The sequence below is a fragment of the Adiantum capillus-veneris genome, chromosome 23, assembly GCF_014529385.1.
Source record: "Adiantum capillus-veneris isolate H3 chromosome 23, ASM1452938v2, whole genome shotgun sequence".
In the NCBI taxonomy this organism is placed as follows: Eukaryota; Viridiplantae; Streptophyta; class Polypodiopsida; order Polypodiales; family Pteridaceae; genus Adiantum; species Adiantum capillus-veneris.
This window is the reverse complement of record NC_140953.1, coordinates 139,108,931-139,123,772: the sequence shown is the minus strand read 5'-3', so window position 1 is coordinate 139,123,772 and position 14,842 is coordinate 139,108,931. Positions and strand designations below refer to the sequence as shown.

Sequence of the window (14,842 nt, the reverse complement as noted above, 5' to 3'; positions counted from 1 at the left end):
TCCCCATGTCTATCAAGTGTCATCCATACTCAGTATATTCCCCATCTTGTGATAGTTTGGATAGGCCCGTCTCTGCAACATCCAGCTCTCTCAGCATCTCCTCTAAAGTATCATAAAAAACTGTCTGATGATGGGCAGTCCTAGCATTGAAGTGCCCTAAAATGATGATGTCACCATCTCTGGTGGTGCATACACTGACGTACTCGGGGGAAAGTAGCAAATAGCAATGTAAAGATATTTGCCTCTGCTCTCAGTCTCACCCAAATGTAACAAGCTTGCTCATCCATGCGAGCTATATGTATGAATGGATGTAACTCCACCCTGAATAGCATTGTCACTCCTCCTGAGCCCCGCCCTCGGTGCTATGATCGTGTCTCCTGTCTATAGGTGGTCTCCCATCTGTATCCACTAATGTAAGGCATAGACTGCCCACGGGCCTGGTGTGTCTCAGAGTAGAAGATGATGTCTCTCCCACTAAAACTTTCCTCAAAAGCACCCACATCAAGACGCATAGATCCATTACAATTCCAGGTAGCAACTTTGAGTGCAGTCCCATAGGTCTCACACCGTCATGTGGAGCGTGGTTCCAATATCACCACTCTTCCATCTCGGTAAAAGGCAATCTTACCTTTTTCCTTTGCCGCTCTAATCTCTGGCATACCTCCTGAATATCAGCGATCTGTGAGAGTAAGATCATCCCCGAGAAAGATGCCCGTTTTCTTAAGAGTAGGTCTCTTCTTCAAAAAGTCCATCGCTTCGATGGAGGAAAAGCGAAGGATGAGTGCCCTTTCTTTCGAGGTTTCCCCCTTGCTCCCATTTTTCTTGTTGCACATTCTCCAAGCTCTTGAGTGCATCGGCTCATGAACCCCCATCAAAGCCATGAGAGAGAGAGAGAGAGAGAGAGAGAGAGAGAGAGAGAGGGAGAGAATATCCACATCACCTCATGAAATAGCAGATGTCTCATAATGGAGCACACAAAGCACAAGTGGTCACGTCCCTGCTTAATACAGCTTTACTGCTTAACAAAGTACAATGAGACTTATGAAGAATGAAGAAAGCAATATGGGCAATAACTATCCTTCTCGACAAGAATAAAGAGAGTAAAGATAGCAGCTAACAAGAGCAGCGGCAACTAGCCTGGAAGGATGGGTTAAAGATACATAACCACATTCCTTTGATGTCCAATGCTTGTATTGAATGTATTGCTGTGTTCACAAACATTTAATGAGATGCTAACTGCTTGGTATCCACCGTGTATAATACGCACCGCTGAAATGGGCAAGGTAAAGAAGTCGACTTTCTTTCTGCTTTTCTCTCCCCTTTGGAGGATTGGCTTGAACTTCATACATGTCATATACTCCTCGAGCTCATCTGACACTCCTCTCCTCTTTGAAAGCGAAGGCTTGAAAAATGATTTGACCTTTGCTAAATAAATATCACTTTAGAAAGCAATCCCAATCACGATGATGCAGCATCGTATCTGAGAATTCTTGATTCATCAACAAGCTACATATCTGTCCTTCCATCTTTTCGAGTATGAATGGGCGGGAATGCCCTACTTAAAGGTCCATACCTTTGACCTGTTTGACATGCAGTAAGTGTAAGAAACTTGCATTAAAAGAAGGTTATAATTGAGCTTAAATTCATGAACGTCTCTGACCAGGAAAGCCTGAAGCCCAATGAGGAGGCCCTACAGGACTCATCTGGTTATGTATGGGCATCCCCTGTGCAGGTACAGAGGCACCTGAAAATGACTGAAATTATCAGTCGATTCAAGCAGACAAATTTTTTATGACCTTATCACATGAGTATGTACATTACCTGGCATAACAAAAGGGCCCACAGATGCCTGAATACTTTGGGCTAAGAATTGGTGGCCAAGCTGAGGATGGGCTAGCGAGAAGGGAATGGGAAGTTGCTCAGATGAGCGCACACTCAGTGATTGGAAAGGATATTGTTGTTGATGCTGATCAAAGTGACTAGACTGCTGACCAAGACGACTTTGAGAAATCTGCTGGGGATGATGATTATGGTAAGGTCTGTAATGAGTATTCCACCCACGAGACGTGGGTGACCCACCATCAGTGTAAACAGGCCCTGTTGTAGCTGGCCTGCACAGTATGTAAATATACATCAGAAACATAAACCTACCTGGTGCTCTTTAGAAATTAGTATGTTATCATCTAGTCACATAAACCAATGAGGTACACCCAAAGAAATTTCTCCATCTTATAATCAAATGATCAACCAAAAATATGTCATCAATGGGCCTGTTGAGTGTAGATACCTGTAGCCAGTAGCCACCTGCCCAGGTCGAAACTGCATACTCTGCTGTCCTATTTTGCCGGAGCCAGGCAAAGATGCACTATTTGCAAAACCAGGATTGCGTGTATCACTCATTCCAGTCACTTCCAGCAAGTTTGTGACAGATGGGACATCGGTGGAAATCACATCCCCTTCTTCAAACAAGAGTTCCTCACTGCAATTTAAGAGCCACAGTCAAACCCAAAATTTGCTAAATACAAATTACATAAAATGTACCTCAGATAACCACCAGCATATAGGCTTCTGGTGATGCTTCCCTAATCTTGTTAATAGAATTAACCACATTTGAGGAACTTTTAAATTTATTACTTATTCCACCACATGAGTAGCCACTGGTATCCAAGACAGACGCACGAGCAATCACAAACAAGAGTGCTGCTTGGAAGCTTTAAAGCTTCCGACATGCAATACAATTAGTTAACAACAATTAGTTAGACTCTCTCATATCAACACATACCTAGATGAATCTAGGAGAAGCCCACATTCACCTTCAAAGGGAAGTGCAAGGCATAGACTTATCCATAAGACAATATAACCAATAGCTCCATCATGCATAGTATTGACTAAATACTACGATATCCCCACTAACGTCGTTAGCGCCCAATAGCGGATGTAGAACTAGGTGCTAATATATGCTCCCACACACACAGATCTGCGTACTGGGTTTCTGTCATAAATCTAGAGATGTAAGGCAGACTCAGCCATAATGAAGCCTAGCGCTAGCAGAAACCTTAAATAGGAAAGATTAGCACAAAAATAAGGTAGTTGATATGGCATACACACCACAGAAGATAGAAAGAATTAGCACAATATCAACTGGTCGCAACTCGGACGAAAACTTCACAATTGTAAAGTTTGCATGTCTTATTGAAAATTTCAGACTCTCCAAGACTCTTGAAATGTTGGCAGTTGCACAAAGGATTGTACCCCTCTGTTTGGTTTATACATTGATTATCTTTTTCTCGAATGAAAAGACGAGTTGAACATGTGAAAATGGGCTATCATCTCGAGTTTCACCAGTAAGACACAAATTTCTCAAGAAAAAGATAATGCATAAAGAAGCCCAGATCAAGCTCCAAGTCTTTACAAATCAAAATGATGCTATCAGCATCAGAGGTAAGTGCAACCATGAACTCCCACCTCGATAACAGACATAAGCCCGTCTTACCCCGCATGTGAACACTTGCAATGGTGAATTTTTGGTGAAACTCCTTCAAAACAGAGTGCAAATTTGGGGAGATTAGATAAACTACATGAAAAGAAAGCACGATAGAAAGGAAAGTTTAGATGAACAACGTGAACAAAAAAAAAGGATGATAAAACGTGCCGTAAGAATCAGTTGTCACACTAACAAAATACTCATTGCTTGATTGCTTAGTTCCTTGGTTCCTTAAGATAGAGTCTAGACAAGATACATAGAGAGGTGAAGGTAATATGAGAGAGAGAGAGAGAGAGAGAGAGAGAGTCCTTCTTCTGTAACCCTAGACCTGCGTGTGCTGTTCACTCCCTAAAAAACTGCCATGCTGCCTTGTGGGAGCCTCTGTTAGGGTATGCTGCAGCGGCTCTGTGTACCGCTGAGCTCACTTCTTCGCCATCGCTCATCGCTGCCCTGTCTGGCCGCAAGCTCTCAGGGCTGCCTGTGCCTGTGCCCCAGCTGCCCGAACTGCCACCGCCACTGCCCACCTTGCCCCTGCCTGCCCGCCTTGCCCAGCCACTGCCCGCCTTGCCCCACCAGCCTGCCTTAGCCCTGTGGCACTGCACAACCAGGTTTTCACCGCTACAGCTTTGGTTTTTAATTTAATCCCTCTCTCTCGAGTGCTATGGAGCCATCATTTATTATGTCAAACGATCTTCAGCAAAAGATTGGTGACCGTATAAAGACTCTCTCTCTCATAGGCATTGCCAGTCGCCTAGCTGGATGTTCCTATATGCTCGTCTCAACATCCGAGAGTGGCTCACATGCTCTCTAAACGGTTTGGATGAAGGCGAAGTAGAGGACATTACCTTGCTCGGCAAAGGCACGTTCATTGCTATTTTCTCATCAAAGGGCACTCCTCTCGGCTTCGGTCTGCACCCATGGTATGAGGATTTTACATTAGCTGCTTTTGAGGATAGATGTTAGATCCCGAAGTATCCTATTAAAATAGCTTTCCCAGAGTTACCTGCACAGTTTTTGTTGCCAGACATCTTGAGACAAATGGGTTCTATGTTTGGCACACCATTCATGAGTTCAATTTAGATCCAGACATCTGTGCCATCTATAAAGGTAGCTACCATCCTTTCCAGTCTTTCCAGATACCATCACTTTTGAGTGGCAAGGGGTGTTACAATGGATTGTGGTTATGGGCAGACCGAGCCCGTGCCTTAGATGTCATGAGATGGGGCATCTACCCTAGAGGGCGACAACAAAGAAAGAACCACTGACCATAACAGGAGACAACCCTCACAGCCACAGTATGACTCTGTGCAACAGCATGATAGAGATCAGAGGAGTCAATGTCAGTAGCAGCATAGTTTTGACCAGGTACAAATACAAAGACAGGCAGGTAGACACGTACAGGCACAACCTCTCCTTGTTTATAGACAGGTAGTGAGATAGAGGTTGGGTGTGGTGGAGCAACCTCCATATAGGCCTCCAGAGGAGAGGTTACTAGATTGGGATCACGAGGACCCAAAGCAATTGGACAGGGGGATAGAGCGGGATCATCACTCGGTGGCAATTCAGGACCAACCGAAGTTGCCCTAGGATAGGCCAGTTCAACAGACTTTGGATCTCTTGGAGATTCACTCAGTGCTTGGTCCTTAGAGATCTCTAGCTATCTCTTTGAGGAGTGGGCCACTACGGGTTGACATGGTTTTTTTACAACGGTCAGGAACGCGTCACTTTCTCCTTGGTCCAAAGAGAGCTCCCATGATCAGATACAGAGTACATATTTTACATGAGGGCTCCTTTTGGACGAGGGAAGCTGTTATGATACCATACAGGAGCAGATCATGGTTGAGGCCAACGATTTTTTTATGGATATCAAACAGTTTGCAAATTTGTTTGAGAGTCAGTTTAACGAGGCTCTAGGGAAGTTGTTTTGGTCAAAGAGACGTGCATCTGGGTACCTTCCCTTGGCTTTTGAGGTGAACGACGAGTGCGTCCCTCCTGACTCTCTATGGTTTTGCCATAGCTTTGCTTCCTTTTTTGGAGTTCACCATAAGGAATTGTTGGAGTGGATGCGGATCATTTCAGAGGCACCGCCTAGAGGTTTCACGGTCCCTTGGGTTTTGTGAGTTGCTATAGGCAGCTTTTGCAATGGATGCTTTATATCAGCCAGATACACAGTTCTAGACTTTTGTGGTTTTTGCTACACTGTTCGAGGTGGATAGAGCTTTGGGCAGATTTGTGTAGACTTGATTGCTATCCGGATAGCTAGCTACCTTTCATTGCCTGATTAGAGTATCTTTATCTTTGGATGTATCTTGGGGTTTGTTATGGGAATTTCCCCCATGCTCTCATCAATCCATATTTCTTGTATATGGACCGATGGTGGATTTTTATGTAATGCAAAGGGTCAAAGCCCCACTTTTATTGAGAGAGAGAGAGAGAGAGAGAGAGAGAGAGAGAGAGAGAGAGGAATGATATTAACTTCTACTAAAGGCCATATTGTCGTATGAGACCCAAAGTTACATCATGGTGAATCCGATACAAAATGTCACAAACTGCTAACATGTCAAAGCCCTGAAGGATGGAGCCAACTTGCAAATCCTGGCCGAGGGGCCTAAACCCTAAGAAGAAAAAGTAATAGAAGAAGAAGTGCTACCAACTTATGGGGACCCCGTCCAATGGAGGCCCAACGACAAAGGAATTAAAATAAAGCAGGACCCACACACGTCACACACACCAAGACTTGCACAAAAAATGATGACAAGGCAGCTATACGAATGCTCCGGATTTTTCGCTTACTGATGACGTGGCAGATTGTACGGATCTTCGTGTTTTGCACTGACTACTGACGTGGCAGTTGTCCGGATTTCCGTGATTTACGCTGGCAACTTTTAGGCATTGCTTTTGGACCAGATGCTTTTGAGTTTGAAGGCTTTTCATGTAAACTGCTTTTGGGGCCTAGGGCCATGGGCTTATTCTCTGGCATGCTTCCTAGAGAAGGTGTAGAGTCTGGAGTATCGGCTTGTACTGTGTTGATGCAATATAAAAAAATACCGAAAGGGGGGCCAAGGTTTGGGGCCAATACTCTCTGGGGTGGAATTCCGCCACTCCGTGTCGGGTTCTCTCTCTCTCTCTCTCTCTCTCTCTCTCTCTCTCTCTCTCTCTCTCTCTCTCTCTCTCTCTCTCTCTCTCTCTCAAAGTTCAGTTGTTATTGAAGTGCTAAAAGTCTGTTCAGTCTGTTCTTTTCTATTGGCACGTGGTGCCCGTCTTGTGACACTGGTATCAGAGCATCAGTCGTGTGCTTTTCTAAAAGCATACCGGTCCTACAAAAGAGCAGACAGAGAAAACCAGAGGCTACTAGAATTTTATTTGGAGTATCTTCAAGTCCCGAGCCCGGACTTATTAGGCACTCCCACCCTTACTTCATCGCGCAGCGGGCGCACTCCCGTCTTCATCGCTCTGTCTTACAGGGCATAAGCCATAAAGAACCCAAGACATGGAATTCATGGATTTAGCAGAATATTTGCACTTTCTGCTCGACGAGCTTCACCACATTCTTTCGCGGCATCCTCTGAAACCGGCCTGTTTAATCCAAAAAGGGCGGTAAACCTTAGACTTAAACTTTATTTGCTTTCACCCATTTAATTTGTCGCCCACTTTACCTATACTTTCAACAAACAACAAAGGGGAAAGGGATACAGGTTGCTAGATTGCACCTGTATGAGAAGACCAACACCAGATTGGCCCCTAAATAGGCGCCCCTTTCGGTATTTCTTTATTCTTTAAAAGAGGGAATAAAAACTGTGGTTCCCTACAAGCTGCCCCGCAGAATCTAGGCTGAATTTCATGTATTCTGGCCCAATTTCGGTAGCATAATTGTACTAGGACCCTTCACAGTCAGTATCCCCACGCATTAGATGACTTTCCCGACGCATACGGACACTTTGCAAAACCTGGCGAGAATCTGCAGCACGCTGAATTCTCTGTTTTCTGCCCCGAAAATGCGCCAGATCACCTGTACAGCGGTCCCCTCACGTCCCAGGGGTATTAGGGTCCGTTTAGGGCCGAAACCCTAAACCTGCAAAAATACACAGGAGGCTGTAATTCACTGTTTCGGGCTCCGTTTCGCGTGTCGGTCGCATCCGTAGCAAGTCCTCGAGCTCCCGCACTTGTAGGGATACTTGCCCTTTGAATCGGACGGGATTTCGCACGTGAAACCTCTCCGAATTCACCTGTACCTGCGGGGGATTAGCCGCTAGCTAAGCCAGTACCTGTGCAAGAGGCTCTTGCCTCGGCAATCGCGCATGAACCCACATAATTGTACATTGGTCAAATGAAAAGCCCACTAGAGGGGCATAACATACTGCTCATACAGGAGAGAGAGGGAGCAGTGCGTAGCGTGCAGGGCATCACTCCTGACACCGCACTGTACATAAGAGGGAAAGGAAGCACTCCATAGCTCTTGCAACCTGTTGCAATCCACTTATAGCTTAAAATGGCACCCCCTTCTTCTTGTAGACTCCCCTCAAAGTTGCAGAAGTGCTCACAAAGTGATACCTCGCCCAGTTTCCGGTTTTGGCCAACTTGGCTTAAAATATCTCAACTGCTGCGTCAGTTGACTTGGCAGCAGAGCAATAAAATGTTCCTCTTGTCATTCCAAAGCTAATAACGCGAACACATTTTCAGGTCCAAAATAGCAGTTCCCTAAATTTTAGGAGATGCTGCCATTGTATCTTTCTAGGTCATCTGACCCTCTTTGTACACTGCAGCCACACCAAGAACTGAAATGTAGCCTATGTGGCAAAGGATTCCACTTTGGCTAGTCAATGACCCCACTTTGGCTAACCATAGTCCTTGTCCAACCTTAGTGCTCTCTTGCCCTCAGGCCTGGACTCCCTCTGAACAGTTCCACACTAGCTATGCAATTGAGGGCAATTAGATTTCTAGAGCGGTGTTTCCAAAAAGTGAAAATAAATAGGTAATAAGAAAGAAATCAACAAAAAGGATAGACGTTGGATCCAGTAACACTTTCGAGCATACCCAAAACCGACAGTTTAAGAATGCAGTTACACATGTACTCTTAAATAGAAGCAATTATTGTATCCTTGACAAACTGACAAGAAATACTCACTTCTATAGCACTAACCAAACTTTTGGACATTCTCTACAGCTCTAACATTCATGTAACATGTACTTCATTTGAGCTCACTTTAAATAACATGTACATCATTTCTTTCAGAAGCCATTGTCACACTGACAATCCAAGTAGCTCTGAAAGGGGTCAAAATAGGTTGCAAATCGAAGGCTTCAAGGTAAAGTGATAACACAGTTGGTGACTCTGCAAGTTCACCTTCTTCCATCCACTTAGCATCCATTGGTGGATAGTTTCTGAGCTTCACCAAGTAACGCCTAGCAACCTTGCCTTTCACTTTTCTTTCTTTATGTGTCAAAATCTGTTCCGGGACCAAGATCTCGTCAAGTTCCTCGACTTCCGACTGATCTTCAGCAAGCATATCTTCTGGCACATCACCCACATAGGGTCTGAGAAGACTCACATGAAACGCATTGTGAATCTTCCATCTCAGGCAATTTCAGCCTATATGCAACATCATTGATTATGTCACATACTTGAAAAGGCCCATAGTAACGCATGCTGAGCTTTGGAAACAGTTTTTCCTTGCCCTTCATCTTCTCTAACCTTGCCTTTTCAAAGCGCAAAAGCACCCAATCACCAAGTGAAAATACCAGTTCACGACGACAACGATCAGCTGCTTTCTTTTGCTTTGCCTCAGTCTTTTCTAAGGCCACTTTGACCTTCTTGTACATTTCATCCATGTCCTGAACATATTTATCTGCTTCAAATATCTTGTCCTTTGTATACACTATAGGAGGAACTTTCTTGCCACCTTCAACTATCTCCAAAGGTGCCTTGCCAGTTGATGAATGCACTGTATTATTGTATGCATACTCCACCAATGGCAAATACTGCTCCCACTTTTCTTTATGCTCTGACACATAGCACTTGAGCAAATCTAGGACAGTAGAATTTGCCTCTTCTGACTGCCCATCTGTTTGAGGATGAAATAACGAAGAGAATTTGAGCAGTGTGCCCATATTCTCAAACAAGCCTCTCCAGAACAAACGTGTCATGCGTGGATCACGGCCGCTAACAATCGATTGTGGCATGCCATGATACTTGAAAATATTGCTCATAAACAAGCGTGCCATCTGATCTGGCTTTATCTTCTTCCTGACAAGAATAAAATGAGCATGCTTGCTGAATCTGCAAATGATGGTCCAAATACCATCATTTCCTGTCTGCGTTCTCGGAAGATCAAAGATAAAGAAGATCCATAGCAATACTTTCCCATGGTTTATCTGGAATAGATAGTGGTTGCAATAACCCTCGTGCCTTTTGCCTGTCAAACTTGACCTTCTGGCATATTAGGCATTCTCGCACAAAGGCATCCACATCTCTTCCCAATGTAGACCAGTAGAAGAATGTCTCAACCGCTTTGACTGTAGCATCGATACCACGATGCCCTGCATACGGTGGGACATGACTCTCTTCCATAACTTTGCATCGCAATGGCTTTGTGACACACAATCTGCCATGCTTCATCATAAAGCCATCTTTAAAAAGATAGGGTTCATGACGTTGTCCATTAATTAGCTGCTCGAAGACCCTTGCAAAATCTTCATCATTTGCATACTGTTCCCTCATATCATCAAGCTCATGCTGATAAGGAATTGACACAGCTGAAATTTGTGGCTTCCTTGACAAGGCATCACCACAACGTTCTTCTTGCCTTCCACATGCACAATCTGAAAATGAAACATGGACAAGATATTTGCCCATCGCATATGCTTCTCAGATAACTTTGCCTGTGTCACGAAGTATCGCAAGTTCTGATGATCCGTTTGGACAACGAAATCTGCACCCAGCAGGTAGTGTTTCCAACTTAAGAGCGCATGAATCACAGCCTACAGTTCTTTTTCAGAGACTTGCATTGTCTTTTCTGGCCCTTGCAAGATTCTACTCTCATAGGCTACTACCCTGCCATCTTGCATTAGCACTGCACCAATGCTACTACCGCAAGCGTCACACTGGACCACAAATGACTTCCTAAGATCTGGCAACACAATGACTGGATCTGAAGTCATCTTTTCCTTTAAGAGATTAAAAGCTGAAATCTCTTTTTGTGTCCATCTGAAGGTGACTACCTTCTTTTGAAGAGCATGTAGAGGTGAAGCAATCTTAGCAAAATTTCGGATAAACCTTCTGTAATAGGAGCATAGTCGCAAAAAGCTTCGGACATCGTGCACCGTCTTCAAATCTGGCCATGACTTGATCGCTTCAACTTTAGCAGGATCCATTCTGACACCATCCTTTGAGACAATGTGTCCCAGAAAGTGAATCTCTTCCAGAAAAAATTCACTTTTCTTTGCATTGATGAGCAACCTATGGCTGCGTGGGTCTTTGAACACAATGGCCAAGTGATGCCTATGCTCCTCTTCATTCTTTCAGTAGACTATCATGTTGTCAAAGAATGTACCAACAAACTGCAGGTGTGGACGGAAAATTCTGTCCATCATCCTATTGAACGTAGCAGGAGCAATTGTGAGACCAGAAGGCATCACTAAAAATTCGTAAAGGCTAAACGTCGTTCTAAAAGCAGTCTTGTGCACATCCTCTGATCTAATGCGGATCTGATGGTACCCACTCTTTAGATCTATCCTGCTAAACATAGTTGTTGCTCCTAATTTGTCCAGAATATCATCAATTCTAGGTATAGGGAACCTATTCTTGATGGTATTCTTGTTCAGTGCACGGTAGTCGATGCACATACGCCATGAGCCATCCTTTTTCTGCACCAACAACACTGGAGAACAGAACGGAGATGAACTAGGCTGAATCAGCCCCTTTTCTAACAGCTCCTGTACTTGGCTCATTCTCTCTTTCTGCTGAGCCGCACTAACCCTGTACGGAGGCCTATTTGGTGGGCTACTGCCTGGCACCAAATCTATCACATGGTCCTCGGGTCTCTCTGGCGGTAATTGAGATGGTAACGAATCGGAAAAACAGTCACTATACTGTTGTAAAAACATTGACCTTTCTTTATCTAGCACAGATAAATTTGATTCATCACAATCTGACACTTCACGTGCAAAAACCAAGTACGCAAAAAGATGCTTTTTCATCACAGAAGTAATAGCAGAAGCTGATACAGTGGGAATAGACTCCCCTTTAAGCTTTACATCCAGAATGTGAGTCTTTCCCCTGTTTTGTACAGTGATCTTTTTGTTGTAGGCATCCATGATTCCCTGTACACGAAACAACCAAGGAATGCCTAGCAACACATCACATCCATCCAGTGGCATGATGTAAAATTCTTCAGCATCTACATAGGACTGGATATGTAGGCGCAACTTTCTGATGATGGGTGTCACAACCTCTGTATGGCCAAAACATGCCAAACCTGCCTTTGCTGTATACCCCATCTCTTCAGGTCTGATTCCCAACTTTGAAGCCAATTCTGGGGAAATGAAGTTGGCTTTGGCACCTGGATCAAAGAAGATAAGCACTGTTTGATCCCTGACCTTTCCCCATGCTTTGTAAAGCTCACTTGCATCTGAATTTGGCTTTGTCGCCCACCATATCTGGCACTAGACCAGCCATGGGCCTCTTTCCTTTCCTGTCCTCCTTGTCTTCGGAATCAGCTGGCCTTTTCTTTTGAGGACAATTCTGAGCAATGTGGCCAGGCTGCTCACAGATAAAGCATTTGTTCTCTGACCTTAGGACCTTCCTTTGCTCTTCCAACTTGCGAGGAAAAGGTCTTTTCCATTTCTTTGCTGGTCCCTTTGCTGGTTCAGCCGTGGCTTTGCTTTTCCATGCTTTGGCTGGCTCCTGAGTCGCTCTAGGAACCTCATTGAGAACGTACTTCTTCGCTGACGCCAGTATTGAATTCACAATCATCTCCCTTGAGCAAACCATTGCCAGTGTTTGCTACCTCGATGAGCTGCGTCAAAGTAGTGACTTTGGTCTTCGTGCAATCCTTTCTCAATCCTTTGGATACGCCACAACAGTATTTTTCAATCTGTTCTGTCAATGGCACAAACCTGTAGGAAGTTACTGGAAGTAGAGCTTTCCAAAACTTTCGATTGAAGTCATCCAGATTCTTGCAAGTAGCAGCATTAAGCTGGTGCCATTCTGTCATGACATCTGCTTCAAAGTCATCAGATAACCATGCTGATGCAAAAATCTGCTTGAAGTAAATCCATGTGGACAGAGCTTGCCCTTGAAGCAATAAAGTTGTCCACCATTGTCCCGCATTCCCTGTCAAGAAGGTGGCTGCCTTGCGGACCTTTGAAGCCTCTGTAAAGTTTTCTCCTGCATAGGCCTTGCCAAACTGCTGGAGGAATGAGAGCGCCTTCATCCTGTCATCAAACCCTGTAAAGGTCGTGAATGTCACACCTTTGCCACCTTCTTTGTACGGAGTTGGCTTCTCAAGTGGCCTTAAGTTGTCATATGGAAGTGACTAAAACATCGGAACACTCTTAGGGTTCATCTGTGTTCCTTGGCCGCTATTAAGTTGACCTGGAGATGCCATATTTGGCTGTTGATTTGTAGTTCCAGCCATACCAAAATTTGCCTGTGGCATTCCAAATTGGCCGTGAGTGCTTTGAAACCCTGGTTGCATGCCAATGCCACCATACATGAGGTTATGCATCATTGTTTGAGCATCCCCGCACACTGTTCCTGGCATGTAAAACTGATTTCCATGTGCATGACCAGCCATGCCAGGGTGTACTGAAGGTGGTGGGAAGACTTGTTGCATAGCCTGTAGGTTGCTTCCCTGACCATTAGAACCAACTATAGGCTGCTTTCACCCAGACGACCCGGGTTCAAATCCCGGCAATCGAACCATGAAACCGGCCTGTTTAATCCAAAAAGGGCGGTAAACCTTAGACTTAAACTTTATTTGCTTTCACCCATTTAATTTGTCGCCCACTTTACCTCTACTTTCAACACACAACAAAGGGGAAAGGGATACAGGTTGCTAGATTGCACCTGTATGAGAAGACCGACACCAGATTGGCCCCTAAATAGGCGCCCCTTTCGGTATTTCTTTATTCTTTAAAAGAGGGAATAAAAGCTGTGGTTCCCTACAAGCTGCCCCGCACAATCTGGGCTGAATTTCATCTGTTCTGGCCCAATTTCGGCAACATAACTGTACTAGGACCCTTCACAGTCAGTATCCCCACGTATTAGATGACTTTCCCGACGCATACGGACACTTTGCAAAACCTGGCGAGAATCTGCAGCACGCTGAATTCTCTGTTTTCTGCCCCGAAAATGCGCCAGATCACCTGTACAGCGGTCCCCTCGCGTCCCCGAACCTCCTGGGGGTATTAGGTTCCGTTTAGGGCCGAAACCCTAAACCTGCAAAAATACACAGCAGGCTGTAATTCACTGCTTCGGGCATCATTTCGCGTGCCAGTCGCATCCATAGCAAGTCCTCGAGCTCCCGCACCTGTAGGGCTACTTGCCCTTTGAATCGGACGGGATTTCGCACGTGAAACCTCTCCGAATTCACCTGTACCTGCGGGGGATTAGCCGCTAGCTAATCCAATACCTGTGCAAGAGGCTCTTGCCTCGGCAATCGCGCATGAACCCACATAACTGTACATTGGTCAAATGAAAAGCCCACTTGAGGGGCATAACATACTGCTCATAGAGGAGAGAGAGAGAGAGAGAGAGAGAGCAGTGCGTAGCGTGCAGGGCATCACTCCTGGCACCGTATTGTACATAAGAGGGAAAGGAAGCACTCCATAGCTCTTGCAACCTGTTGCAATCCACTTACAGTTGAAAATGGTGCCCCCTTCTTCTTGTAGAGTCCCCTCAAAGTGGGGAAGTGCTCACAGAGTGACACCTCGCCCAGTTTCTCGTTTTGGCCAACTTGGCTAAAAATATCTCAACTGGTGCGTCAGTTGACTTGGCAGCAGAGCAATAAAATATTCCTCTTGTCATTCCAGAGCTAATGACACGAACACATTTTCAGGTCCAAAATAGCAGTTCCCTAAATTTTAGGAGATGCTGCCATTCTATCTTTCTAGGTCATCTGACCCTCTTTGTACACTACAGCCACACCAAGAACTTAAATGTAGCCTATGTAGCAAAGGATTCCACTTTGGCTAGTCAATGACCCCACTTTGGCTAACCATAGTCCTTGTCCAACCTTAGTGCTCTCTTGCCCTCAGGCCTGGATTCCCTCTGAACAGTTCCACACTAGCTATGCAATTGAGGGCAGTTAGATTTCTAGAGCGGTGTTTCCAAAAAGTGAATAAATAGATAATAAGAAA

General features: G+C 44.8%; 1 protein-coding gene across 1 annotated transcript in view; it reads right to left on the bottom strand.

Annotated features, from left to right (window-relative positions):
• Positions 1–1,063: 1,063 nt before the first annotated feature.
• LOC147428697 (dual specificity protein kinase YAK1 homolog) overlaps positions 1,064–14,842 on the bottom strand; it is a 125,636-nt gene continuing 111,857 nt past the window's right edge. Inside the window, exons 16-19 of the mRNA XM_086497217.1 lie at positions 2,288–2,479; positions 1,822–2,111; positions 1,661–1,744; positions 1,064–1,580 (exon numbers count right to left, since the gene is read on the bottom strand). Coding sequence (XP_086353343.1) covers positions 1,507–1,580; positions 1,661–1,744; positions 1,822–2,111; positions 2,288–2,479 — 640 coding nt within the window. The 3' untranslated portion in view covers positions 1,064–1,506. The remainder of the gene's footprint in view (positions 1,581–1,660; positions 1,745–1,821; positions 2,112–2,287; positions 2,480–14,842) is intronic.